The sequence below is a fragment of the Brassica napus genome, chromosome C7 (assembly GCF_020379485.1).
Source record: "Brassica napus cultivar Da-Ae chromosome C7, Da-Ae, whole genome shotgun sequence".
Lineage (NCBI taxonomy): Eukaryota > Viridiplantae > Streptophyta > Magnoliopsida > Brassicales > Brassicaceae > Brassica > Brassica napus.
This window is the reverse complement of record NC_063450.1, coordinates 33,689,966-33,716,622: the sequence shown is the minus strand read 5'-3', so window position 1 is coordinate 33,716,622 and position 26,657 is coordinate 33,689,966. Positions and strand designations below refer to the sequence as shown.

Below are 26,657 nucleotides of genomic sequence, written 5' to 3'. Positions count from 1 at the left end.
ATTAGTTTCGGCCATCGATGTACAAAGTATCCTTTAGTTTAGTGGTATAAATGTTGGTGTTTATATCTCAATAACTCGGGTTCGAGCCATGGACTTGACACTTTTTCACACTTTTTAAAAGTGGGACCCACAAAATGCTGACGTGGCGCGCTGATGAGAGAGCAAAAACTCAATCATTATAATATAGGTTTCGGCCATCAATGTACAAAGTATCCTTTAGTTTAGTGGCATAAATGTTGGTGTTTATATCTCAATAACCGGGTTCGAGCCATAGACTTGACACTTTTTCACACTTTTTAAAAGTGGGACCCACAAAATGCTGACGTGGCGCGCTGAGGAGAGAGCAAAAACTCAATCATTATAATATAGATTGTATTCTTGTTCATTCATTTCCTATACCTTATATATTAATAATCCTGGAGCATTACAACGTATTTGCGTAGCCACGTATCATCACGAAAATAATTCTTAGAATTGTTAGAAAAATAAGTTAGGTCCATATAAACATATACTATGTTTTTTTATTAAACTAACTATCAAATTATTTAGTAGTACACAAAAGAATTTTTTTTTCCTTAAATAAAAGTTACAGAATTACCTAATATGGTTAACATATATATGACAATTAATGATAATGAATAATACATATTTGATAATAATTTTTCTAACCTCTCTCTTTTTTTGTTGTATTTTATAATATTAAAAGAAATTAAACAATCACATTAAACATATAATAAAAAAATATTTTTTTTCTTATATGTTATATTTTGAATTTTTAAAAACGAATATAAATGACTAAAAATGGTAAAAGTCCCACAATGAAAATTTTGTGATCAATGGTTTAACTTTTTTTTTTGTTCAAGGAAGATACAAATGATGATCATATGTCGTAGGGGTGGGCGTTCGGATACACGTTCGGGTTCATATCGGGTATTTCAGTATAAAGGTATAAAACTCGTTCGGATATTTTTACACTTCGAGTCGAGTTCGAGTATTTTATGTTCGGGTTCGGATATTTTGCGCTGGATTCAGATATTTAAATTTTGAAGAAAAAAATAAATAAATGATTCATTATTTAAGTTTTTTGTATTTAAAATATATTTTAACTTATCTGGTTTTCTAATTTAAAAAAAAAATTAAACTATTAATAGGTTTGGAGGTAACACTTTAAAAATAGAAAGACACTAATTTAGTTGTTGTTTTGAAATTTTAGATGCAACTTTTGTTAATGCAAAAAACAAGAGCTTGATATATATTTTAAGTGAGTAGCAGATAATTTTGTTCATAATTATATGCATATTATCTAATTTTGAGCAATAAGCATCATTAATATAAATATTTTGAATAAAATGAAAGAAGTAAACAAGAAATATAAGGTTAAATATACTTATGTTTGGTTATCTTCGGATATCCTTTGGGGTTCGGATATTACCCGTTTGGATTCAAATATTACCCGAACTGGTGAAATACGTAATTTATTTTGTTGTTCTACAATTAGATAATTTTTAGAACGAGAAGGTGAATATATATTAGACAGACATTTATATTTCAAGTATGCACTTATATATTCCATAACAGCTTGATATATCAGTTTTGAACACTAATCTGTTAATATAGTTTGCCGGTGATTTTTTTCAAAATTTTGATTCTTAGATATGTATATGGAGTGAAACTAATTTTTACAGATGTCCAATTTTTTTAAATTGACACTTATTTAATTTACCGAATTCAAAGAAAAAGTTTGAAAAAAAAAAACTTAACTCATATGAATAAAACAAAGACGAGAATGAAAGCATAATTTTATAGAAGTAGAAAATGAACTAACTTATGGAGAGTCAATAGTTAAATATCGAGAGCAGAAAACCTAATTCTCTTTCGTCATTATACAACCGATGTTGCCTATTTGGTTTTGATGATTTGTGGCAGCCGCAAAACTTAATTTTCTTTTGTGCATATGATGTCTTAAAAATAATTAAAATTAGATGTAATACGTTAACTCTTCAACAACGATGATATATTTAAGAGACCAACATTTGTATTCGTCATTTTATAATCGATAAAGATTGTATTATTGCAAAATGTTAAAATCATTTAATAAACAAACATTATTATAAAAACTTACCCCGCGCATGCGCGCGGATTATCATATAGTTCATTCATATTGTTCCTCTGATGGGTTACCAGTTAGACCCAATATGAATATCATTGGTGTTTTGAAAATAATCATGTTACTAGGTTAGGAATGAACATTGTATACATAAATTATTTTTACGTATTATATGTTCTTTTACATATTATGATAATAAATATATATTGAATAACTAAAAAGTCAATAACTACTACGATATATATAATAGTCTTTTCTGTTCATTCTTTTTCATTTTTTTTTTGTTGTAGAGAATTATAGAACAAATTTGTTTCTCATTAATTTTGATAAGGAATTAATAATTATCATTATGCACTATTCCCACAATTTTATTTCTATTCATTACTTTCCAATTCATTCATATTGTTTCTCTGGTGGTTATCAGTTAGGCCCTAAATATATTGTTAAATACTAATATAAATGTCATGCATGTTTTTAAAATAATCATGTTACTAGGTTAAGAATGAACATTGTATATATAAATTATTTTTATGTATTATATGTTTTTTACATATTATGATAATAAATATATATTGTATAACTACAATCACTAACTATTACGTATACAATTAAATTGATGCGGGGACGGAAATAAATTTACTAATTCAAACAATCAATTTTTCAATTTTATATGATATATAATTAAATTTAAATGATATTAACATATATATATATATATATATAATATTTTATAAATATCTATTAAATTATGCTTTCTACTCATATGGGTTTTTGATTTTTTGTATCTTTTATAATGAAAACTTCAAAACACTAATAACGAAATTTTCATTATGGGATGTTTAATAGTTTTAGTAGTTTATAACTTTTAAAAATAAAATTCAGTGCAAATTTTTAGAACTTAATATTAAGTTGTCAATACTGTTCAAAGCTTTTATCCAAAAAAATAATATGTTCAAAGAAATTTTTGAAATTAAAATATTTTTATATTTTTATATGGTTTATAGTTTAATTTAAAGAGAAAATGACTATGATAGCACTAAAAAAGTTTTTGTCACAAATATAGCCTCTAAGAATAAAAATGACCAAAATAGCACTTAATGTTTTATCAAATGAGATAAATATACACTTATACCCCAATAGTAAATTATTTTAGACATTAGGATTTAGAATTAAGGGGTGGGGTTTAGGATTTAAGATTTAGGGTTTAGGGTTTAGGATTTAGGATTTAGGGTTTAGGGTTTAGGGTTTAGGGTTTAGGGTTTAAAGTTTAGGGTTTAGAGTTTAGGGGTGGGGTTTATGATTTAGGGTTTAGAATTTAGGGTTTAGGGTTTAGAGTTTAGGGTTTAGGGTTTAGAGTTTAGGGTTTAGGGTTTAGAGTTGGGGAGTGGGGTTTTGGGATAAGATTTCAAATTTTGAAAAATAAAAAAAAATTTAAATTTTTCAAAAGATAAAATGCTATTTTGGTCATTTTAGTTTTTGAGGGCTATTTTGTGACATAAACTTAGAAATGTGCTATTTTAGAGATTTGCCCTAATTTAAACGATATTAACATATATATATTTATTATTTATTTATATTTTCACATTAAATGAGACTTTCTACTTATATGATTTTGTAAATCATTTACATCTTGTAATAACAAAATTCTAAAAAAAAATCAATGTGAGACTTTTAACAATTTAAGTAATTTACAGTTATTTTAAAAAACATTTAAAATATAACATATATGGAAAAATCTAAATTTTATTATGTGGTTAATGTAATTGTTTAATTTATTTAATAATTTAAAATTAAACAAAAATGATAGAGGATACACTAACTTTTATCAAATATTTATTATTCAAAATTTTTACTTTCTTATGCATTGATTTTTTTTGCATAATTAGTGTTATATATTTTTTAGATTTGTTGCCGTTAATTTCTTCAAAATACTTGGACCAAATCGTGTAATATGGTTATTTTGGTACAAATATCCGAACCTGTTTTAGATACATTGGTTATTTGGATACTTTTAAATTCATATACATCAGAACAATCTCATCCAGACCTGAGACGACCCACCTCGAAACCAACCAAAAAAAATTTAATACCTGAGCGGGACCTAATTTTAACCCAAAACAGACGATAGCCGAAATAAACGATATGTACATCAACGGGTACCCGAATGTAAATGTCTAACTAATTCTATAAACAAATAAAAAAAACTATTTGTTGACTGTTTTAAATTCATGTCACGAGGAAACTTATTTAAACTAGTAAAATTATTATGATTAACATGTAAAATAAATTATGTTAAATTATTATGGTAAAAATAATTAATGAATTAGTTATGAAGAACGAAAAAAGAATGTAAAAATGTAATTAAACACTTTAAAATAAGTAATTTCTGTTTCGAACTTCTGTAATAAATATTGTCAAAATATTTGGAAAAGAATAAATGAAGTGGTTAGGATGTGTTAGAAAAGGAAATAAAAATTGTAAGAAAACACTTTAATTTAGGAAAGTATTTTTTGTACTTCAGTTTTAATAGAATACTAGAGTTTGACCCGCACTTCCGTGCGGATATTTTTCAATTTTAATACGGATAAATGACTTGCTAAATAACATCGGTTTATCTATAATTTTATGGTGTATCCAACCTATATTTTTCTCAGTACACGATGTGTTTGTTCATTTATTTCTATTGAAGGCTTTCGGTGTAAAGTGCTCATGGCAGAAAAATGTTGGAAAAGAATCCATTAACAGATTTATAATCCTTGCTTGCACACTGAATACATATGTATTGTTTCAATCTTAATAAAGACATGTTTTCTTTACAAAGGATGTTCGTGCAATATCAGATGTGCGAAGCTAAATTGATTTAAGGTTGGTGCTAAGCATGTAACTCTGATTTTGATCGTGGGTTTACGTTTGTTTAATTATTTTGTTATGATACTATTTAAACCTAATTCATTTTCTTATATACGATAATGATTAGAGGTATATTATTGTTATGATATATGTTATAATTCAGTTTTGGTAGGACCATTTAAAACTTAAATGACAATCTTTATACAGTAGATAAAAATAGGACTATGTTTTAATAGATTAGATATAGATAAAGAATTATTCCAGTGAGACAATATTTTTCGTTAAAGGCAATAAGACACTACATGGTATTCTTGTTGTAAAACGAGGCTGCTTAACCGATTCCACAGCCGCAAAATCGTTGGATGACAGCGATGCCTCCTGGACAGGTGAAAAGGAAGGCTGTGGGTTAGGGTTCATAGCATTGGAGGAAAATAAGCCAAGTCTCTACGGAGCAAGAGGAGGAAGTGCCAAGACACCCCTACACGCAGAGGCGAATGGTCTGATTTGGGCAATGCAGGAGATGACAAAGCTTGGACTTCAAGTTATGCATTTTGAAACAGACTGTGAGCAACTTGTGAACATAATTAACAGGGAGGAAGATTGGCCAGCGCTGGCGATGGAGATAGATGAAATAAAAGATTTTACAAGAAGCTTTACGGAGTTCTCGGTGTCATTCATACCTAGAGTTTTAAATATCCGAGCAGATGGCCTAGCGAAAGGCGCGAGATCACGAGCCCTCCAGTTCCCATACGTAGACGGTTGTGCACCAAGATGGCTAGCTAATACTGGTCATATGGATGCAAACTAGAATTTCTTATTTTTCGATGTCAAAAAAAAAAAAAAAAATCGTTGGATGACAGATGAGTATGGGAAATTTGTTCAACTTGATCTAGGTGTTCTATTTTCGGTTCAATTCTGGTTTGTTTATTTTGATTTTGACTTTTTGGGTTTAGAAATATAAAACCATTCATTTATTTATAAAATTTGATTCGCTTACAGTTTGGTTATTTCAGATTTCGATTCGATTCGAGTAACAATGTTAAGAAATAGTTAATATCTGATAAAATTTTGGTAATAGTTATGTTCCGATTTTTTTGACAATTTTGAATAATTTGCCTAAAAAAACACATTTTCAGATTTTATAATTATTAAATATAGGGTAATTCAGATAAATTAAAATTCAGATAAACATTATTCGAGTAATTGATTCTTTCAGGTAATTAAGATAATTTTAAAATATTTCAGATAAATAATTTTCCCGATAATTTGTTTTTTCGGTAGTCTGATTTTTTGGTATATAAACTAAGTTTTAGATATCTAGATATCCACTCAGTTCTCAATTTGGTTATATTTTGGTTTTGGTTCTTCGGTGGTTCTAGAGATATAAAAATTATTCGATTATTTGTGAACTTTAGATCGATTTTAGATCTGGTTTTTTCGATTCAGTTTTTTGTTCTCGGTTTATATTCCCAAGTTACAAAACGCGGCATCTAGTTAAGTAAACTCTTCTAGTCCAAAAACATTATGGTAACCAAGAAATGAAGAAAAACATTCAATTCTTTATCATTCTTAAAAAAATATCACCATTCACAAGAAATAATTTTTTCTTCTGATTCTTTTTTTTTTTTTTGCAGAGGAATAGAGAACAAAATCATTCTTTGATAAATTTGAGAAATAACAAACATTCTTTTTCATTTCTGCTATTTTATTCCTCTACGTTCATTTTCTATTCTTTCTTCTTGTTCCCAGAAAGGTTACTGGTCGGAGCCTAAATCTCCATGTTCATATTAACAAATTATCTGAATAATTCATCTAATTTAATAGTCTATTAAGATATGTTAATAATCTACATAAAAATTAAAATTCGTGGTTTATAATTATTAAAAGAACTAATAATTATTTTTATAATTTAATTTGGTATTTATGAATTCTAAAAATATTATATATAATATATAATACAAAATTATAATATATTTACATATAAAGTAGTGTATTATATCGAATATATTGTATAATATATATATATATATATATATATATATTATTGTACATAAGAAACACAGCTCCTGAGTATTTCTCGATTTTTTATTTTTAAATAATTCACTGGGTATTGAAGACGTACGCGTTTGCATCTGTCGAGTTTGTGAATAAAGCATGGTATTGAGCTGTTTTAGAGAATAATTACATGCCAAACATATTTAGAAAAAATCCATAAAAGTAATTCAACAAAATTTCGCTAAGCTTTTTAAGTCTCTAACTTTTTTACCTAATATAATATCTCAACTAATTATTATATTCATTTTATTAGACTATTTTAAAAACAGCTCTCATTTTAATATACACATTATATTTATTTTAATCAAAATATTAATAAATTTCATATGAAAGTTAAATTTTTTTCTAAATACAAGAACAATCTTTAAAATATCAAATTTAGTTTTAAATTTTAATAATAAATATATTAAATTTTGGATGGAAATTAAAATTTACAAATAATTAATTTTGAATGAAAATAAATAATTTGAAAATTTTAATAAAAACATTAAATTTTAAATTTGATATTAAGAATAAACTAAAATTGAAAAGTTTAAGGTTATTGAAATTTATTACTAATTTAATTGGATCGTGAATCCTCTTGTGACTTAATTATTATTTTAAATAAAAATGAATTAGAAAAAGCTCTTTGATTGTAACTAAATATTTTACCATTTCTGATTTACAAATAAGCTATTGCTGTAATATATTTTTGTAACTGTAGTATTTTGTCAAGTTATAATCTATTTTTTCCAGAATTTTTTATCGTTCTCATATGATCTACAAAATTTTAATCCTATGCAGGTTTAATTTATGCATAATATTTTAGTTTTATGACAAGTAATTCACCTTCATAACGTCAAAATAATAACAAAAAGTAGCATTTTTTTTTAATTTAACAAATATGAAATCTTACGAGGCAAAAAAATACCAAACAAATAGTAGTTCTTCCTGCTGTAAAAAACAAATATTTCCTTCATATAATGAAAAGTAACTTTATGCATAATATATTCATTTTATGAAAAGTTAATGCATCTTAATAATTTCTAATGTAAAGAAAATAACAAAATAGCATTTGTATAATTTGACGAATTTAGTAATCTTACCATGTACATAAATTCCAGAACAAATACTCCTTCTGTTTCATTTTAGACTTATGCACACAAATTAAAAAAATATTTAATTTATATATTTATTAAATAAAAACATCATTACCAATACACATAACCGCAGTTCAACCAATAAACAAATAGATTCGAATATAAAGTCAATAAATTTTGCATTAAAATTATAAAACAACATTTATTTCAAATTTTTTTAACTCCACAATGACAAAAAAAGAACCGAAACGGAGAGAGTATCTATTGCTGCTGTAAAATCAAATATTTCATTCATATATTAGCAAAATGAAAAGTATCTATTTTGGTTTCCCTAAAATAAAGAGTCCACAGCCTGGGGCTGTTCAATATGGTAAAACCAAACCGTACCGAACCAAAATAGATAATATAGTTTGGTTTTGGTATATACCATATAAACTGAATGAATATAATTTTATAAAAACCGTAGGATTTGGATATGGTTTGGTATATAACCGATTAAACCGAACAAAACCGATTAAAAGTAGAAACATGTAAATATGTATCTATTTTATAACAATACATGAAAATCTATTCGTTACATAAGTTAAATTTGTGTTAATAACTATTACCATAATTTTATAGTAATAAAGAACATTAATTTGTAAAACACTTGAACTATAATTAAATAACAATACATCGCAATTCAGACATCTTATTTTCTAATTCTTCTTTTGATCTTTTTGTTTTATTTTATTCTTCACTAGATTAACATGAAGATTATAAATTTGATGGACAATAATTAATGAAAAAATTTCACAACTTTTTTCTTATCTGTAAACAAACAGAGTTTCGTGTTCGATTGAAAAAACATGACTTTAATGAACACTAAATATGGAAGAGTGGAAAAACTTTTCTTTCATGTTTTTGTTTTGTTTCATATTTTTATTTTTAAAATTTGAAGCTTTGATTTTAGTTATAGATTTGATTATTTTATTTGATGGTAGAAGCATTTTTACTTTTTTTTGTTCATTTATTTGAACATGTAATATATTTTTAATAAATGAATGTGTTGACAATATAACTCTAAAATTCATATAATATGATCTCAAACTAAATAATTATGTTTTTTTGTATAAAACCGAATAAACCGAAAACTGACGGTATATAAACCGAACCGAAGTAAATATGAATTTAGAATGGTAGTTATATTTTACTAACCGAAATATCGAAAACCGAAAAAACCGAACCTTAACCGAAATATCGAAAACCGAAAAAACCGAACCTAAACCGAACCGATATCCGGATTGAACACCCTTGTGACAACCAAATATTTTAACCGTATTATTCCTTACTTTGTCATTTTGACCTTTATTTTATTATATTTTTCTTCTCCTATATACACGCAACCATAATCATAATCAGACATTCTTGTGAACGAGTTTATTTTTTCTTTCTTGAAATCAAATGGACAAGTCTGAAGAAATCGCTTACGCTTCTGTTCTGTCTATTCTCTCACTCTTTCTTCTTATCCTCCTCATCTTCCTCCTCTTACTATGCAGAAAGAAACCAATCCGGTCCGACGAATCTCTCCTTCCAAAAACCAAACCGGCGGGAACCACTTACCCTTTAACCGAACTAGATTCAGCAACCGACGGATTTAGCCAGCGACGAATCATCGGTAGTGGTCGGTTAGGAACGGTTTACGCTGCGGTTATCCCATCCCACAAAAACCTCGTCGCGGTCAAAAGAATACACCCCGGTTTGGTTTTAAGCAAACCGGGTTCCGGTTTCACCACGGTTCTCAAAACGCTCTCTTCCGCTCTCCACCCCAACGTGGTCTCGATCTTAGGCTTCTCGGAAGCTCCCGGCGAGAGGATCCTCGTCACAGAATTCGTCGGAGAAGCGAAAAGCTTGAGCGATCACTTACACGGAGACTCCGATATCGAATCGGCGGTTGCTAATACCGTTTTCGACTGGCGTAAACGTTTCAGAGCCGCGGCGGGAGCGGCGAGAGGTTTGGAGTATTTGCACGAGATCGTAAACCCTAGAGTCGTCCACGGGCGCTTCACGTCTTCGAATGTACTCTTGGATGAGAAGTTCATGGCGAAGGTTTCAGATTACGGATTCGCGTTTTTGATTCCGCGCGAGAACTCTGAGGTTTCTTGGTACGTTGAGGAAGGGTACTGCAAAGAGAGCGATGTGTACGGATTCGGCGTCGTTTTGCTTGAGATTCTGAGTGGGAGAAGAAGCGAGAACGGGTCGATCGTGAAATGGGCGACGCCGTTGATCAAAGAACAGAGATTCGCTGAGCTTTTGGATCCGAGGATTGTTGTTCAGAGTGAGATCAAGTGTTTGGTGATAAGATTAGCGAAGGTTGCTTTGGCTTGCGTCGGAAATTCGCGGAGGAGTCGGCCGTCGGTTTCTGAGGTGGCGGCGATTTTGAACAGTTTGGAGAGAGAAGGAGGGGGGATTTGAACAATTCGAGAAGTTTTGGGGTTTTACGGTGAATATATTAGGGGTAAGTTAGTTATTAATGAAACAGTTCTGTTAATGCTACTAATAATGTAGTTTACTTTAGGCCGTGTACATTAATTTTTTTACTTTGGGGGTATATAACCGGTTTCGTATGATTTAATTAATGCTTTTATTCACATCAATCTATAAAATTGGGACTATTATAATCGAATATTATTGATATGTTAAAAATAATTTCCGTATGCTCTGTCGGAAACAATTATAGATTACGAGGATTTATAATTAAAATATGGTAAATGTGTACGAAAGATTGTTTAAAATTTACTCGGGCCCTTCGTAATTTGACGAGACTTGGAAGGTAGGTTATCGTCAAAATTAGACGGTGGACCTAATCTTTGCACCTTGCTCTTTGTGGAACAAGTCAGTTTTGTTCTTTAATGGTAAAAAAATTTGGTAGGTTTTTGTTTAATTTTTGTTCGGTTTAATTTAGTTTTGCTTCATTTAAGTTGGCAGCTGAGTTAATTCAGAGTTTAAGTGGTTGATTAAATGTAACAATTGTTATGAATTATCAATAGTTATTTATTTGTTTTTGTAACATTCACAGCTTTTTATTTGTAAACTGCAATCTTTGAAAATTGACGTACACGGCGGTTGCTGTAGACCATTTAGACTTCTTCTTTTTTTAACTGAATATTTGTTTAAAGTTCAACAGTTGTGAAAGTATTTTTTTTTTCTAGAAACAGTAATAAATGACATAAAAAACCTTTCAAGGCTAAGAAAATTATTATTTAAACACTTTAAAAATGCACACACGCCTTGCTAAAACTGAATAAAAACATAGATTGATACTTTACCTTGGATGTACATTACTGCAAAGAACCGTTCTACTTCTTCTAACAACATGCACGTAACATAATTCAACAATAATCTATCACCGATGACTTAACTAAGAGATTATCATATTACGCCAGTACACATATTATACTATTATAGCCTAATAAACTGTAACTGTAGTTATTCAGCTAATTAAGAGTATCAATATTGATAAACTCTAAGAAAAGTCTCTTAAGAATAAAAATTAACCGAAAATTAGAAAGGACGTAAAGAATCATTAATATATGTCAAAATTTTAAATAGTTAATTTTATTTTCATATTAAAATTTCATTTAAGAAATTTAATGTGTTTCTCTCGGATGATCTAAAATTTTATCGGCATCACATCGCATAGGTCTGTCTGGTCATGCATTGATGCATAGAAGACCTTATCATGAAGTTTTTAAAAAATCTTAGAATCAGTCCATCAAACCTAATTAGTCAATAATGTTGACTGAGAATTAAAGAGTAAAATACCAATATCAAAAGCAAATAGTTGAACAAGATCAAGACAATTCTGAAGAAAAAAAGGTCGACGAATCAAAAAGTCAAAACACTAAACCGACTCAAGCCAAACGCAGGTTAATACACAAATATTTTAAGAATTATAAACATTTTAGTATATTTTTAAAAAATGATTTCGAGAATAAAACTTAAGTATGTTTGCATCTTTTTTTTTTGAAAAAAATCTTTAAAATTATAAAACCAAGATTAATATTTCTTTAATTGGACTATAATACTTCGGGCCGCAACCAAACCAGACAAAAAAAAACACAAACGCACAAATAAACCCATGACGAAGAAATTAAGGAAGCAAAAACCCGCATCTATTAGTAAGGTTATGAATGGGATGCAGAATAAAAATAGAAAAAAAAAACAATATAAATGATCAAGCTGTCCGATTGAAATGACTTTCTCAAGGTTCAATAATCAAATCATTATAGTAATTGAGATGTCAATCTATTTCTAAGTATTTTGATTCAAAGAAAATGCAGGTTCAAACTTAATTTAAGTGCAATCAAGTAATCAGATGATTTTGAACTAGAATACTACTAAAATACAATAAAGAACAAAGTTTTCTTTTCTTATGAAATGGAGGAATTCATGGGATAAGAGAATTGACCTTGGGTGATCAAGTTTCAATCTAAAGGTGGTACCTTTCAATCAATCTGTCAACCTTAAACCTAGACACAATCCTAAACAAACTTTATTTCTAGATGAATGCTCATTCACTAAGATAACTCAAGCATCAAATTTATTTGGTTGAATATTATCTAAGCAATCATTAATTTCAAGTCCATTAGCCATCTTAACACCTTTAACATCAAATCTCTTTGGTAAAGAATGTTAAAAGCTTAGTAAAGTTGGTTCATGCATTTCATCGAACACCTTTCGGGTATGAAATGCCTAAAACTCAACTTTAGAGAGGTCAACTCTAAAATTGCAATAAAGCACTCTACAAGCAAGGAACAAGATGGATTTATACTAAAACACCTTAGATCTAGCTTAATCACCCTTAGTCTCTCTAACCCATGAATCCAAAGATGACTACTCACTAATCTTCATGATAAACCCAAGAATCAATGATGATTTGGTGTTAATCATGATTAGTGATCAATATAACTAAACAATCACAAAAGATAATGATCAAGATTAGATCTTTCACCTAAAATTTCTTTGTGATTAGATAGAAAATAAGATAATTCTCAACTTTGGGATTACAAGAGTATTTATATGTCTTTGGTCAACCTAATGGTTTCCATTAAAAAGTCTAAAAAGCCCTTTAAAAACATTAAAATTCGACTAAGGCAAAAACTCGACTCGGGTAGGGGTCGTCGGCTGCAACCCACGCTAGCTTCCCCGCGTCAGCCCGTCGCCACGTCTTCAGTTCATGCGCGCGGGTACAGCTCCCCGCGTCGCTCACCCCGCGTGATCTCTCTCGAGTTCTCTTCGACAACGCGGGTAAGGGAACCCGTGTCGCTCCACCCGGCGTCGAGATGTCGTCTAGCTTCTCCAACTTCGTGCGAGCGGGTACAACATCCCTCGTGACTCCATCGACGGCTTCTCTTCGACAACGCGGGTAAGGGAACCCGCGTGCTCCAACCCGCGTCAAGACGTCGAGCAGCTCCATTCTCGTGCGCGCGGGTACGGCTTCCGCGTGATTCAAGCCGCGTTGGACCTCTCTGTTGCTTCATGTCGACACGGGTTGGTGAACCCGCGTGGTACAACCCGCGTTGCAATCACCCATACTTGACCAAACTTCATTCTTCATCTCTTTTCGAACCACAATGCTTCTAAACACCTCCAATCACTCTATGGAATACTCAATTACCTGATTAAGACATATGAATGCAATATGGATCCTAAAGATGCTAAATTCCTAATCTATATGATCAATATGTGCAATATGGATGGTTAAAACAGTGCAAATATGCAAGATATCACCGATATGCATTTATTATCCATTCATCTTTTAATATGCATAACCAAAAAAAAAAATTATTTGAACTATATGCAAGACAGGTAGTGTGTAAAAAAAAACTGTACGCAAACATATGAAAAAGATAAGCCTCAGTTCAAAAAAAAAAAAACATATGAAAACGAGTCTGCTAAAATACAAATCTCCAATGGGTGATTTTCTTACATATAAATACTATACCAACTTCATTTTTCCATTCATCAACCAAAAAATTCTTATTAATTAAAAAACCAGCATAATAAGTTATTATGTGTATGTTCTTACAAAGTTTAAATCAAACCAAATGATTTATATATGACAATTTCTTTTCACCAATATATATATATATGCTTATTACTGTATTGAAATTTTAAAAACATTACATATTATAAATATTTATACAAATGTTTTTTCTTGACTAATATTTAATTGTAAACTTTTTTATATCGTAATTTTTAACCTTTATGATAGAAAATACTATTTTGAGATAATAACACAATATATATAAGAATTATCTTACTTTAAAAAAAAAATATTTTTGAAATTTACTATGCTAATTTATAATCAATTATCTAATATCACAAATAAATCTGATATTATTAACATAAATTATTTTTAATTATATAATAAAAATATATAAAAATTCATTAAGGGTAATATTAATATTAATCATTCCAACTTTTAACGTGAGAACTCGAATGCAAAAAATCACTTATTAAATAATAGTATAAGATCTATATACTGGACATATTAATATATTTAATATAATTTATGTAAAAGGTATTTATACAAATTATTTTGTATGCTATAAATAATACAACTGCACTAAAACTCTTATATAAGTTATATTTTTATATTATTTTAAAATTTTATTTTATTTTCATATCATTTTTATATTCTAACAATGATATAAAACTTTATAAAAATAATTTTATAGTTATATATATATAGTTATTAAATTAAAATTTAAAATTAAAATAAAATTTTAAATCCGGTTAAACCGATTGGATATGTCCGACCATTGACTCAGATGCAATACTGAATCAATGTCCGGTCCGGTTTTCAAAACATTGCATTCGGTCAAATATGATAACTTGATAAATCAGTTTAACGAGTTTGGTCTGTATTTGTTATGCTTAATCTAGGTGCATGATCTGCATTGTTCTTCTTCTCGCCGACCAAGGCGAGGCGCTCTTAAGCCGTTTCAGGAATGGAAGGGGCCATCTACTACAAAATCATACTTTTCAGATGAATTGAGGTTTAATGAGTTCTAGTATCCAATGTTAAGCAGTTCCACTTTCTCGATCCGAAAAGTGCATTGTTGGAATTGGATTGGAACGCCAAGTGGCTTTAGATTTAGGGATTCCAACTATAGCCAAACACGAGGGAAAAAACTACACTGAGAAGATAATTTTATCGGGGGATGAAAATACTGTAAGTATTCCATTAATTATGTATCTTGTGCTTCTTTTCACAAGACATGGAGACTGAAAGATTCAGATGAGTAAGTAGACCGGTTAAGTCACTTGCGGTGGTGGACATGGACCCATACTCACTCTCCTATTTTTACTTATTTCCTTCTTTTCTCGTAGGATCTCCCAAGAAAAAGCCAAAGAAATTCTTTCACAAATATGCCAGATCGCTTACGCTCCTCGCCTAACATATACATCCGCAAGTGATGGTTCAGCTACAACGGTAACTAGAGGAAGAAACCCTAGTATGCACCTTAGGAACACTCTAGCTACATTAACATTATTCTATGGACCAGAACATTCATAACATCTTGACTGAAAACAGCTGAGCAACAATTTATCCTTAACTGCTACATATTTTGATTTGCATTACCCACTCGAAGCCTAAAAACTGAAAAAAAATTATCAATCATTTGTCCAAGTAACAAAAATCTTAGACTTGATGTCACATCAGATTATACAAGCCCTGCATAAAAGAAGAGCTATATCTTTTTTTTTTTATGTAACACCAATCCGTTCCAAATCCCATTGTCACTATTGTTAACTGGCAACCGATTTTGTCTGACACTGGTAGACAGATGCCAGAGAATTTATTGGTTGGATCTCAGTGCGCCGAAGATTCCAGGTCATTAGAAAAGATTGTTAACTGAGAGGAGAAAGACAGAAAAGAAATCCAAAGCAAACCGACTCAAGCTCAAGCTCAACAGAACTCTGAGAACATAAAGTCTACAAATTTCAAAGTCCAACACCAAACCGACTCAAGCTCCCACAACATTAAATACCACAAAAACACTCATAAACCCTACACCTCAGTTTTAATACAACAATGCTTAACTCAGAGCCTTGCTAAAGCAAACTCTATACTAATCTCTAAAGATAGAAACTTCGAGACTAAAACATGTTTCTCCCCTCACTCTGTACAGAGTTTGTCCCACGAAGTAGCTTGTCACTGTCTCTTTCTCTCTTCTTTCTCTAACGCTTTCTTGGGAAGAACATGGGCTTCATACAAAGCGAGAATCTCTTTCTTGCTCTGATGGCCTTTGTTCAGTATCAAATGTCCGCAATCATACTTCGTCAGTTCATGCTTAAGATTCTGCACTGTTAGCTTCCTGTAATCTTCTGCTTCCTCCTCTTCTTCGCCTTGCTGGTTTTGAGTGTCCTCATCGCCTCTAGAAACCGAAACACCATCCTCATAACCACCATTATCATCTCCTCTGGTGCTTCGAGATCGTTTGTTAGTCCTCAAGATTCTATCACTTGTTTCTCCAATGTCCATATCAACATCTTCCATTCTGGACCGTTTCCCACGAGATGAACTCGCAGCTCTGATCTTGTTGTCCAATGCAGTTTCTTTCAACCTAGCTTGAGCTAGTTCTTGCTGAAGATTATCAACAGTTGCCTGTGCAGCTTGCAGCTCAAGAGAAAGAGCTTCAGCTCTTCTGTTGGCGGCTATATGAGCCTTACGCTCTTCATCCAACAGCTTCTCCAACGACTTCACGTTATGCGCCCTCTGTTCGTTGGTTAGCTTTAGCAATGACTCGATCTCTTTCTCTCTTTCTCCGACTCTTGCTTCTAAGACTGTAACCTTGGACACAGCCTCCATCTCAGACACACGAAGTCTGTGCAGTTCATCTTCCAAGTCAGTCTTCTGCCTCTCCAAGTTCTCGATTTGTCTCTGAGCGCGCTCGATCTGAGCAAGTCTTTCCATTGCCAAGCTCTGACTCTCACTTTTCTCCTTTTGGGAAGTGACGGCATCAGCTCGAGCTTTGTCCGCCAGTTCAGTAGCACGTTTAGCTTCTATTTCAGCTGTTTTGCATCTCTCTTGGACTTCATCGAATCTCTCGAAGTCAGATCGGTACTTTTGCTCTAGACGGATTTTCTCCTGTTCCAACTTGTTTGCCTCTTTTTCATATGTTAAAGCCTTCGTGTTGGCACTGTCTAACCTATCAATCATTTCCCTTAACTCCAATTTCAGTGATGCTGTTTCCACGTCAAAGCTTCTGATTTTAGACTCTGCTGCCTGCAAAAGACACCACAAAAGCTTAGATCCAGATGCTAAACTGACCAACTTATCAGAATGTATCACAAAGAAGGATAGGATTAACAAGGCAAAGCTAAAATAGAAAGCTCACCTTTAACTCTGATCTTAGAACCGTTAGAGACTGCTCTGCCTTCTCAATTTTTGTAGTCTTCTCCTTAATTTCTTCATCCTGAAATCAGTTAACACCGCACATTGATGATTAGAAATCTTAAAGTCATCTCTTTAACAAATTGGGACAAAGAGAGGTACCTTTTCAGTTAAAGTCAATGTAAATTCCTCCCTAAGAGCATCTTCTCTCAATTGCGTTTCCTTGCCTGAACGTTCTTGCACCGAAGCAGCCTTTTGAAGAGCCGATCTTGCCTCTCCCACAGCATAATCATACTTTCTTTTCCATTCCTCGGTCTCTTCCTGAGCGGATTTGGCTTGTTCTCTAGCTGCAGAGAGCCTAGCTTCAGAAGTAGTACTTCGTGTTCTAAGAACTTCCATATCAGATTTAAGCTGATCTTCAACAGCTTTCTGTTTCAAAACAAACTGGTCGTACTTTCTCTTCCATTCCTTGATTTCTTCCTGTTTAGATTCCAATGTTTTGACCAAAGTGGAGCATCGCTCATTCAGCGAACTGTTCTCCCCCTGTAGTTTAGTTATGCGTTCTCTGTATATATCTTCCAGCTTCTTCTTGTCGATGTTGGATTCATCATAACGTTTCTGGTATTCCAGCTTGTATCTCTCGCTATCATCCAACTGCTGCTTCAGATGCTTCATCGCATCTTCAACAGAACGGAATTTCACTGCCAGTGAGTTTTTCTCTATAGCGATATTATCTATAAGCCTTTTGGTGAGATCATATATCGGCCCTTCTAAGCTGCATGATTAAAAATTGAGAGCAAAATGGGTAAAATATATGAACAAACCTCTAAAGAAACATACACGTAAATCAAAAACAGTGAGGGGGGACTAGTAGTAACTACCTTTGTTGCAAGAAAACAGAAAGTTTCTGCCATTTCCCTGGGCCATGGCATGATGCTTCGTAGGCTGACAAACGAGCTTCTAGAACCTGATACACAATCGATCCATGAGTAAGACAATAACCAACTAAAACCACGGGAACTTCCATCCTTGGTACATCTAGTCAAAATAAATATATATCCATAAGTAACCAACCTTGACAACATTATCCATATTCGCATTAGAGGCATGGCAAGCTGCTCTCAGCTGCTTCTCCATACTTTGGATAGCACTCCTGCACCGCAAATCTGCCTCCATGAATGCATTTCTTTTGTAATCCTGAATCAATCAAAGATAGTCTACATCAGCATAACGAAGTGAGAAGAGAAAATTCATGTGATGGTTGAGGAAACGAGAAATGTAATTAAAACAGTCGGATTTCAAAAACAAGTACTTTATTGCTGCAAAGCACTGGTTTAGAGTCCATTACCGCAAATTTTTTCTTCAAGTCCTTGTGAAGAAGATCCTCGTATCTTTTTCTTGCTATACCAGCCCCTACAGCATTGGCGTTAAACATAGCCAAGGCTTTTCGAACTGCTTCTTCATGTTCTTCCCTCAGTGCACCCTATATAGAAGAATTGGTATGAATCATAATATAAATTACAAATAACGGGAGGCTAAAGTCAAGTGCTTACTTCTTCAGGAGCTTTTGATTGGTCAAAGGCAGCCAAATAAGCTTCTATACCAGAATCATATGCTCTTCGACACTCAGTTTCTTCCACATTCTACAAGAACATAATCAAGAAAAATCAATTTATGAAGTATTTTAGGGAAAATAAGTAAGATAATGCATTAGTAAAAACATGCCAACTAATCCCCGCGATGGTTTCCAAGTACACAAATGTCTGAACGCAATAATCAACCATATGTTTACACTATGTAAAGTGAACCCCGCCCTATCCAGTCAAATCCTTCAACTATGAGGTTTTTTAATCCTTCAAGAAAAGGAATGGCTTTTGACTTTAAATGTATCAAACATCCACGAAGGCAAGAGATCTCGAACCTGCCAAGCTGAGGTTATTGTTGGCACAGCACCATTATTCAATGCATCCAGATAAGACTGTGTAATAGCGGCAAGTACAGGACCCGTCATCACGGTACCCCCTAACTGCTTGGGCCTCGTCTTCTCAAAAACAAACTTGGTAAATGCATCCAGGCCAGCGGCAAACTCACCTCTCAAATCTTCCAACTGCATAGACACAATGGAATTTATGTAACCAAGTATTATACAAACCTTTCAGCGTAGTATAATAAGTGAAGGAGCGTGCAAAGAATGATACTAACCGGAATTTGGTCAAGTCTCTGGAGGTCCTTTTCATTGGTGAGAGGCCTTACGAGGGTGAAACATTCTCTGTCCGGAAAAAGTGCACGGATCGAATCTCGGATCTGCAAAACCATTGCTCTCATTAGCATTGACTCCCAATTGTGCTAGCAAAGAAACATTACACTTGATCGCCACACCCAGATTTCTCATAGAGTGGACGACTATCTAAAAAAATTAAAGCACATGCAACCATTACCTCATTTTTTGCAGCAATATCTCCTCCCCCACCTTGAACCGGCCTTAACGCAATTTCTAAATAGTCACGCGGAGTAATCTTGCGGTTATCTTCCACTAGGTCCAAATAAAAGTCCTGCAAATAGATATATCCAAGGTTGATATACATATATATCTGTAAGACATGGTATCGAAAACAAATATACATTAAAAAAATAGCAGAGACGATTACCCTAAGGAGCCAGACAAAGATGGGAGAAAACTGTCCAAGTTCAGAACGTGAACTCGTTCCTTCAGACGCTTTCACACGGATATGCTTTGTCATTTGAGTGACAAGAGAAAGGCGATCGAGTGAAGCTTCGTCGATACCACCCATCTGAAAACATACAAACGAGAACAACATCAAGCACAAAACAACATCCAAGGAAGAGATATGCACAAAATGAGAAGTGGAAACAAACCTGATTGTATATGAACATGCTTGACAAAAGAACAGCTAACGAGAATATCTGAGTGCTATAGGTACCCTGTGGGATTACATTGGAAGGAAAGTGAATCAGCACATGTCTAACTTAAAAGAAGTAATTTCACTGGTAAATTACAAGTTTTTACTCACCGTTTGGTCATAAGCATCAATCCCTTCACTATCTAAGAGCAAAAGGTTATACTCAGATCCATCAAGAGCAGTTCGTTTGATAGGAGAACTCCACAACCAAAGCCCCTTGGTACAAGGCTTGTGTGTTGACGCTACTTGAAACCCATTACTTCGCCCAAGAAGCTACAAAAAATCACAAAATCAATTATAGAAAAGCAAATCCTAATTTGCTAAAACCCTAAACCTAGAGACAATGTACACAAAATCAATCAATCAAACAAACACTACACACTCTAAGATCAAAAGGAGAAATAAACAGATTACCTGATTGAGAATAAAGCTCTTGCCTTGACGAGCCCTACCACAAACTGAGACAACGCCGACGGGCTCCTTGACGAGTAGCAGAGTAGCAACTGCTTCAGGGTCCATCCGAAACTTTCCTTTCTCATCGCAATACACTAGCCGAATCGGTCTCGGTGGTCCCGTCACAGCAGACGACGAAGCCGGAGGCGTCGAAGGGTATGATCTCAGCGACGGAGAAGCGGAACTAGACGGCGAATCTTTGGCTCCTCGACTGAAAAAGCTCCTCATCTCCGCAAACTTCGAAATTCGTGAAGATTCGTCACTTCGATTTCGCTCGATGTTTGGAGATTTTTCCTGGATTTTAGTGTGGTTTTGAAAAAGAGGGGAAAGTAGCGTCAAGAAGACGAAGTAGAGACCTAAGATCCGTTCGAGACAGATGGATAGCTATATGGGCCTTACTGGGCCCAAATTTGTATTTTTGGAGCCCAATGTAAAATAAGTCTTAACCTTACTCTTGCACATTCATATAGCAGCGACAACTAAGAAAAAAGGTGAAGACAAGCGACGGTTAAGGAGTTTAAAAAGTGTTTTTGGATGAGCCGTTCCTGGGCACAGTGAAATGAGCTGGTTCCTGGGCATAGTGAAATGAGCTGGTCTCCACCCTTTTGGTAGATGAAGAGTTTTATTTTATTTTATAGGAAAACACAGCAATGATGGGGATGAAAATTATTATAGAGATAAAAATAACAATGGATTGGAGCTTAAAACCAACTAGTAAGCGTACAATCAAGATGGTGCATTTTCATAAAGCTTTAACTAAATCTCAAACCCCGCTCACGGATGATTATCATTTCTTGCTCTTGACGGTACTAAACTTGACTAACCTCATCTCCTTCTCGATCTTGGTTAGGTTTTATGTGTACAGAGCTGAGATTACTGTTTCAGTAAATGTAAAACAAAAGGAAACGATGGTGATAGACAACAACGAGTGTCAGTAGATATTACAACATAAGGGCAATGTCTAAAAGGACTTGCATGGTTTTCAATAAAGATCAATCGTCTCGGTAGTTAAACTTCCTTTTAACAGACACACGTGCATCTTCATCATCCTCTTCCTCCACTTCTTCTTCTTCTTCTTCTTCTTCTTCATATACTTCTTCTTCCTCTACTTCCTCTTCTTGTTCAACATCATCTTCCACAGTATTGACCCTCTCACACTCATCAATCCATTCGCTGTAGCTGCATTAGTTTCACAGAGGCTTAGAAAAAAAAACAGGGTGAAAGAAGAAGAAGAAGAACTCGAATAAGATAGTGTACTTACATGTCTATAGCTTCACTCAAAGCTGCAAGAAAACAGAAGATTGATCATATATGTAAAGCAAAAAACTGATTATATATAGCAATGTCACGATTTGAGAGCAGCATGAAAAGGAACCTGTGATAGTAGTGCTAAAGCTTTCTTCACAGATTCTACAAGTGGCAATACCAATCATCTCCTTCATATTACTGTTAAGAAAAACAAATCTTCAACAAATCCCCTTTTATGTCGTAGCTCATTAAAGGCTAAGAAAGAAGGTTACATTTGGCATTCGACACTAGAGCCGTGGTTGCAAAAAGGACAGCTAAAGACAGTGTCAAGCTTGTCCATTCGCTTCGTTGTAGCAGGCTTTGCCCTTGACTTCCTCTTCCCCATTGCTTAACCACCCCTTGGCCACAATCCAAAAATATAAAAATCAATACTTTAATCTCTAGATTGAGAAGAGTACCCACAAGGATCCAACTTTTAGAAACTAAAATCGAAAACCCATAACTGGCGAAACTATAAATTCAAAAGAATCAGAGGCAAGGCTCAAGAAAATACCCTAATTAAGATCAACTATGAAAGCGCGTGATGGAATATTCACAAGCCCAAGTTTGATAATTTGGTAAAGATAAAGGTTGTTGTTTGGAAGCAAACAATGAATTGAGAAACTGACAAACCTGTTTTTGCAGAAGATCGATTCCTCGAGGAAGAGCGAGATACGAAACCCTAGAAAGATGTCAATTGGGGGAGAAAGGGAAAAGGAGGAGTTAGATGCAATTTTGATATTCTTTCTAGACAGTCTGAGAAGACGACTAGGTTGCATCAGACGTCCGATCCCGCTTCGGAATCGGAATCGAAACCTTGTGAAAACTTACGGAATCTCGTTTTTAAAACGCTTCCAAAACGCTTCTAAAATATTCTCTTTAAAAACACGTTGGAAGCTTACGATTCCGTTTTGGGATCACGCGTCCGTTTTTCTAAAAACACAATGTCATAAATCAACAAAAAATATAAATTTATAGTTTTGATTTATATAAAATCCAAATTTTAATAGGAATGAACTAAAGAGAATAGAAACATATAAATATTAAAACTAATACTATAGAGTATCTTTATATCTTTATGCATAGAGGTTTTTATTAGAGATATATCGTATATTCAAATCTATTGTGTCAATTATTTATAAAATATTAAAATTAATTAATATAATAATTTCTTTAATAAAAACCACTATGCATAAAGATAGTTTATAGTATTAGCTTTAATATTTATATGTTTCTATTCTTTTTAGTTCATTACTATTAAAATTTGGATTTTATATAGACTAAAACTATAAATTTATATATTTTGTTGATTTATGACATTGTGTTTTTAGAAAAACGGACGCATGGTCCCAAAACAGAATCGTAAGCTTACAACGTGTTTTTAAAGAGAATATTTTAAAAGCGTTTTGGAAGCGAGATTCCGTAAGTTTCCACAAAGTTCTGATACCGATTCCGGTTCCGGTTTTGGTTCCGAAGCGGAAAATGAACGTCCGATGAAACTTCCGTGCAATCTTAGGTTTCGGAATCTAGGTTGAGAACGGGGGGAAGTAGATTAGAATAACGACAAAAAAGAAAAAAAAAATACACTACGTGGGGTTTAACACAAACGACATCGTTTAGCAGTTAACACCCAAAGGATCTGATGACCGTTCGATCTATATAGGTTCCTACGTTACACAGAATCGTTTTTTTATCTATGATTCCCGCTTCGGAAGCGGAAACGGGTTCAGAAGCGTCCGGAATCGCTAGGAACCGTGTTGGAATCAGAATTCCAGAAGAGTTGAATATGGAAGCGCAGGGGAAGCTCCGATTCTGGTTCGGAAGCGCCTGATTGAATAAGTCGGATTCGTTCAAAGATATAAAGCACTTGACAAATACTCGCACTTGTTAATTACCGAGAGGTGTATAATTTATCGTGTGAAAAGGTAGTTTCCAAGGTGAGCAATGATGGAGAAGAAGCAATTAGGGTTTTCAAGTTACACGTGTTCTTAAACTATAAATTTTATTTGAATTTTTCTATTAGCCAAAATTAAAGGAAAAATAAATATGGATATTATACTCTTCTCACCGGTCTAAATAAACAATAATATATATGCATTTTTATGAAATTAACATGAGGACAACTAACATTTGAATAATATACTGATATTTTTTTCGTTTACTTGATAAATATAATAATATTCACATGATATATAATATATATATTACAAAAAATTAACTTAAATTTCAATTTCATTTTAGATTTTGTACATTAAAATATTAACACTAAAATGATACTTATTCAGATTAATAATAAATAATAATAATAACTACTGTTACTATTTTATATATATATTAAAACGCTTCCAACACGTTTTCACTTCCTAAAATTTTATAAAATGTCGATTCCGCGTTTCCAAACGCTTCCGCTTCCGCGTACCCGTTTCCTATTCCATGTAATATAGATAGGTTCACACGGATTCTTAAGTACACCGCGATACAGAGGAACAAATCGCAGTTACACACTGAAAACGAACACAGAATCCCCCAAAAGAAGCCACCTTTAGGGTTTTCGTCTCCAAATCAATTCGTGATTCGCTTTCGAATCGATTCGTCACGAATCCAATCCTCTGGTTTCCTTTATTTTCTCCAGTTTTCGATTTCAATCTCTTTGCCGTGAGAAACGATGGGAAGAGGCAAGTTCAAGGGGAAACCTACTGGCCAGCGCCGATTCTCAAGTGCAGCTGATATTCGTAAGACATTTCTCGAATTTGCAGTTTCTGATTGTTATATATATATCCCCACTTCCTTATGGTAGCAGTTAAAGAAGTGAGATATTTGTATTGGGTCTTGTTCTAATCTGTTACTCTGCTTTTGTATGACCGGTCTTGTCTTGATTCAGCCCTTGTGAAGTTTTTTAATAGCTTATAAGATCTGTTCTTTACCGTTGCTTTAGCTTTTAAATTGGATGCGTTGAATGGACTGGTACTGTCTTGTTACTTGTTTGTTTTGAGAGAATCATATGTAAAGTCTCTTTCTTGGATGATCTTTTGGTCTAGGGTTCTCTTCAGATGTGTTCAGTTTAGTGTGATGTTTTTGTGTTCTGTTCTGTTGTTGCTTTAGCTGTTAACTTGCTGCGTGTTTGAGAGAATCGTGTGTAAAGTCTCTGTATTGGTTTGGATGGTCTTTTAACAGATGTGTTCAATTTAGTGTGATCTTTTTGTGTGCTGTGTAGTTGCTGGAACTTCTGCTGCGCGTCCTCGGTCATTCAAGCAGGTACTTTGGCTGTTTTCTCTTACATGTTTGTTGACTTGTGTGTGGTTAATGAATTGGCCTTTTTTGATGAAATTATCAGAAGGAAGCTGAGTACGAAGAAGATGTTGAAGAGGAGTCTGAAGAGGAATCTGAAGAGGAATCCGAAGATGAATCTGACGTGAGTGAAAACCCTTAGAATCTTATCTGACCTCCTTCATCTATTCTCATCATTACTTGGGTATAATAATATCAGGTGAAGAAGAAAGGACATGAAGCTCTTATTGAAGTTGATAACCCTAACAGAGCCAAACCAACGACTTTAAAAGCTAGAGACCTTGATGTAAGCTTTCTGTGTTGGCTGTGGATCTACTTAAATATTTTTGTCTTAATAACTTTGTGTTTTTTTTTTCTTTTTCTGTTTCTCATTATTAGGCTAGTAAAACCACTGAACTCTCAAGGCGTGAAAGGTTTGTTTCTGATTTTCTTCTCATTCAACATTTCTTATTTAAGGAGCTTCTTACAGTTCCATCTTATATGGTGTTTTGCAGGGAGGAGCTAGAGAAGCAGCGAGCTCATGAGCGATACATGAGGTTGCAGGAGCAAGGCAAAACCGAACAAGCAAGAAAGGATTTGGGTAAACTGCTATGAATCTCTTCTTATCTTTCTCACTTGTTTCTTTCTATGTTACCAAATGGGTTTGTGTGTGTGTGTACAGATCGTCTGGCTCTGATTCGCCAACAGAGAGAAGAAGCGGCCAAGAAGCGAGAAGAGGAAAAAGCAGGTAATAAACCTCTTACAATGCTTTTTTGGTTTCAAGAAACAGAACTATTTCCTGTTGTTTCTGATTTTTCAATGTCTCTGTTTATTGTAGCGAAAGACGCCAAGAAAGTAGATGCTCGCAAATGAGACAAGTGTTCACCCTAAAAAAAATAAACTACATAAAAGAAGAAGAATACTCATCGAGTTTTACTTTGTTCTTTTTTCGATTGGTAAACAGATCATAAAACATTTTCCGAATACTTAGTGCCCAGGGGATTTCTCCATCTTAATACATTGGAAGTTAATAATCTCTTTGTCTTGCTTTGTTTTTCAAGTCTTTTAGTTTGGTCTGCAAGAAATCCTAAACTTAAGCCAAAACCTGCTCTGGTTTGATAATAAGGGTTTGTAGTTAGTCTGCGCCTTCGACTTCTTGACCAACTTCTTGTAGTTGGATCGTGATTTGTTTGATGTCCGTTCAAGATGGTTTAACCGTGCCGCCGATGAGTTGGTAGAAAAATTCGATATTT

The 26,657-nt window shown here is 33.2% G+C and overlaps 5 protein-coding genes across 8 annotated transcripts; 3 read left to right on the top strand and 2 right to left on the bottom strand.

The window, feature by feature from the left end:
- The first annotated feature begins 5,076 nt into the window (after positions 1 to 5,076).
- LOC106436367 lies at positions 5,077 to 5,765 on the top strand. The gene is made up of 2 exons (XM_013877326.1): positions 5,077 to 5,086; positions 5,245 to 5,765. The coding sequence occupies exons 1-2, from the start codon at positions 5,077 to 5,079 to the stop codon at positions 5,763 to 5,765; spliced, it is 531 nt and encodes a 176-aa protein (XP_013732780.1).
- Positions 5,766 to 9,310: 3,545 nt separating this feature from the next.
- LOC106436363 (serine/threonine-protein kinase-like protein ACR4) lies at positions 9,311 to 10,705 on the top strand. Its single transcript, XM_013877323.3, has one exon. It carries the CDS (start codon positions 9,535 to 9,537, stop codon positions 10,543 to 10,545), a length of 1,011 nt encoding a protein of 336 aa, XP_013732777.1. The 5' UTR covers positions 9,311 to 9,534; the 3' UTR covers positions 10,546 to 10,705.
- Positions 10,706 to 16,017: 5,312 nt separating this feature from the next.
- On the bottom strand, positions 16,018 to 21,182 carry LOC106436370 (guanylate-binding protein 2). The gene is made up of 14 exons (XM_013877330.3): positions 20,812 to 21,182; positions 20,509 to 20,670; positions 20,354 to 20,419; positions 20,125 to 20,268; positions 19,915 to 20,028; positions 19,679 to 19,780; positions 19,398 to 19,583; positions 19,030 to 19,119; positions 18,825 to 18,959; positions 18,551 to 18,673; positions 18,358 to 18,443; positions 17,639 to 18,251; positions 17,481 to 17,558; positions 16,018 to 17,368 (listed from the first exon to the last, which is right to left on the bottom strand). The coding sequence occupies exons 1-14, from the start codon at positions 21,076 to 21,078 to the stop codon at positions 16,295 to 16,297; spliced, it is 3,240 nt and encodes a 1,079-aa protein (XP_013732784.1). The 5' UTR covers positions 21,079 to 21,182; the 3' UTR covers positions 16,018 to 16,294.
- A 483-nt stretch (positions 21,183 to 21,665) lies between these two features.
- LOC106436373 (transcription elongation factor 1 homolog) lies at positions 21,666 to 22,955 on the bottom strand. 3 transcript variants are annotated; one of them, XM_013877333.3, is made up of 5 exons: positions 22,771 to 22,955; positions 22,371 to 22,496; positions 22,226 to 22,296; positions 22,112 to 22,133; positions 21,666 to 22,029 (listed from the first exon to the last, which is right to left on the bottom strand). In XM_013877333.3, exons 2-5 carry the CDS (start codon positions 22,481 to 22,483, stop codon positions 21,843 to 21,845), a joined length of 393 nt encoding a protein of 130 aa, XP_013732787.1. In that variant the 5' UTR covers positions 22,484 to 22,496; positions 22,771 to 22,955; the 3' UTR covers positions 21,666 to 21,842. The 3 variants fall into 3 exon arrangements, with proteins under 3 accessions (XP_013732787.1, XP_022564130.1, XP_048618324.1); XM_022708409.2 differs by having other exon boundaries at positions 22,371 to 22,485; positions 22,771 to 22,900; XM_048762367.1 differs by having other exon boundaries at positions 22,652 to 22,849.
- Positions 22,956 to 24,606: 1,651 nt separating this feature from the next.
- LOC106436372 (28 kDa heat- and acid-stable phosphoprotein) lies at positions 24,607 to 26,438 on the top strand. Of its 2 annotated transcripts, XM_013877332.3 has the most exons (8): positions 24,607 to 24,869; positions 25,352 to 25,392; positions 25,472 to 25,549; positions 25,625 to 25,711; positions 25,804 to 25,838; positions 25,920 to 26,005; positions 26,087 to 26,152; positions 26,243 to 26,438. In XM_013877332.3, exons 1-8 carry the CDS (start codon positions 24,803 to 24,805, stop codon positions 26,275 to 26,277), a joined length of 495 nt encoding a protein of 164 aa, XP_013732786.1. In that variant the 5' UTR covers positions 24,607 to 24,802; the 3' UTR covers positions 26,278 to 26,438. The 2 variants fall into 2 exon arrangements, with proteins under 2 accessions (XP_013732786.1, XP_048618323.1); XM_048762366.1 differs by having other exon boundaries at positions 24,609 to 24,869; positions 25,804 to 26,005.
- Positions 26,439 to 26,657: the final 219 nt, after the last annotated feature.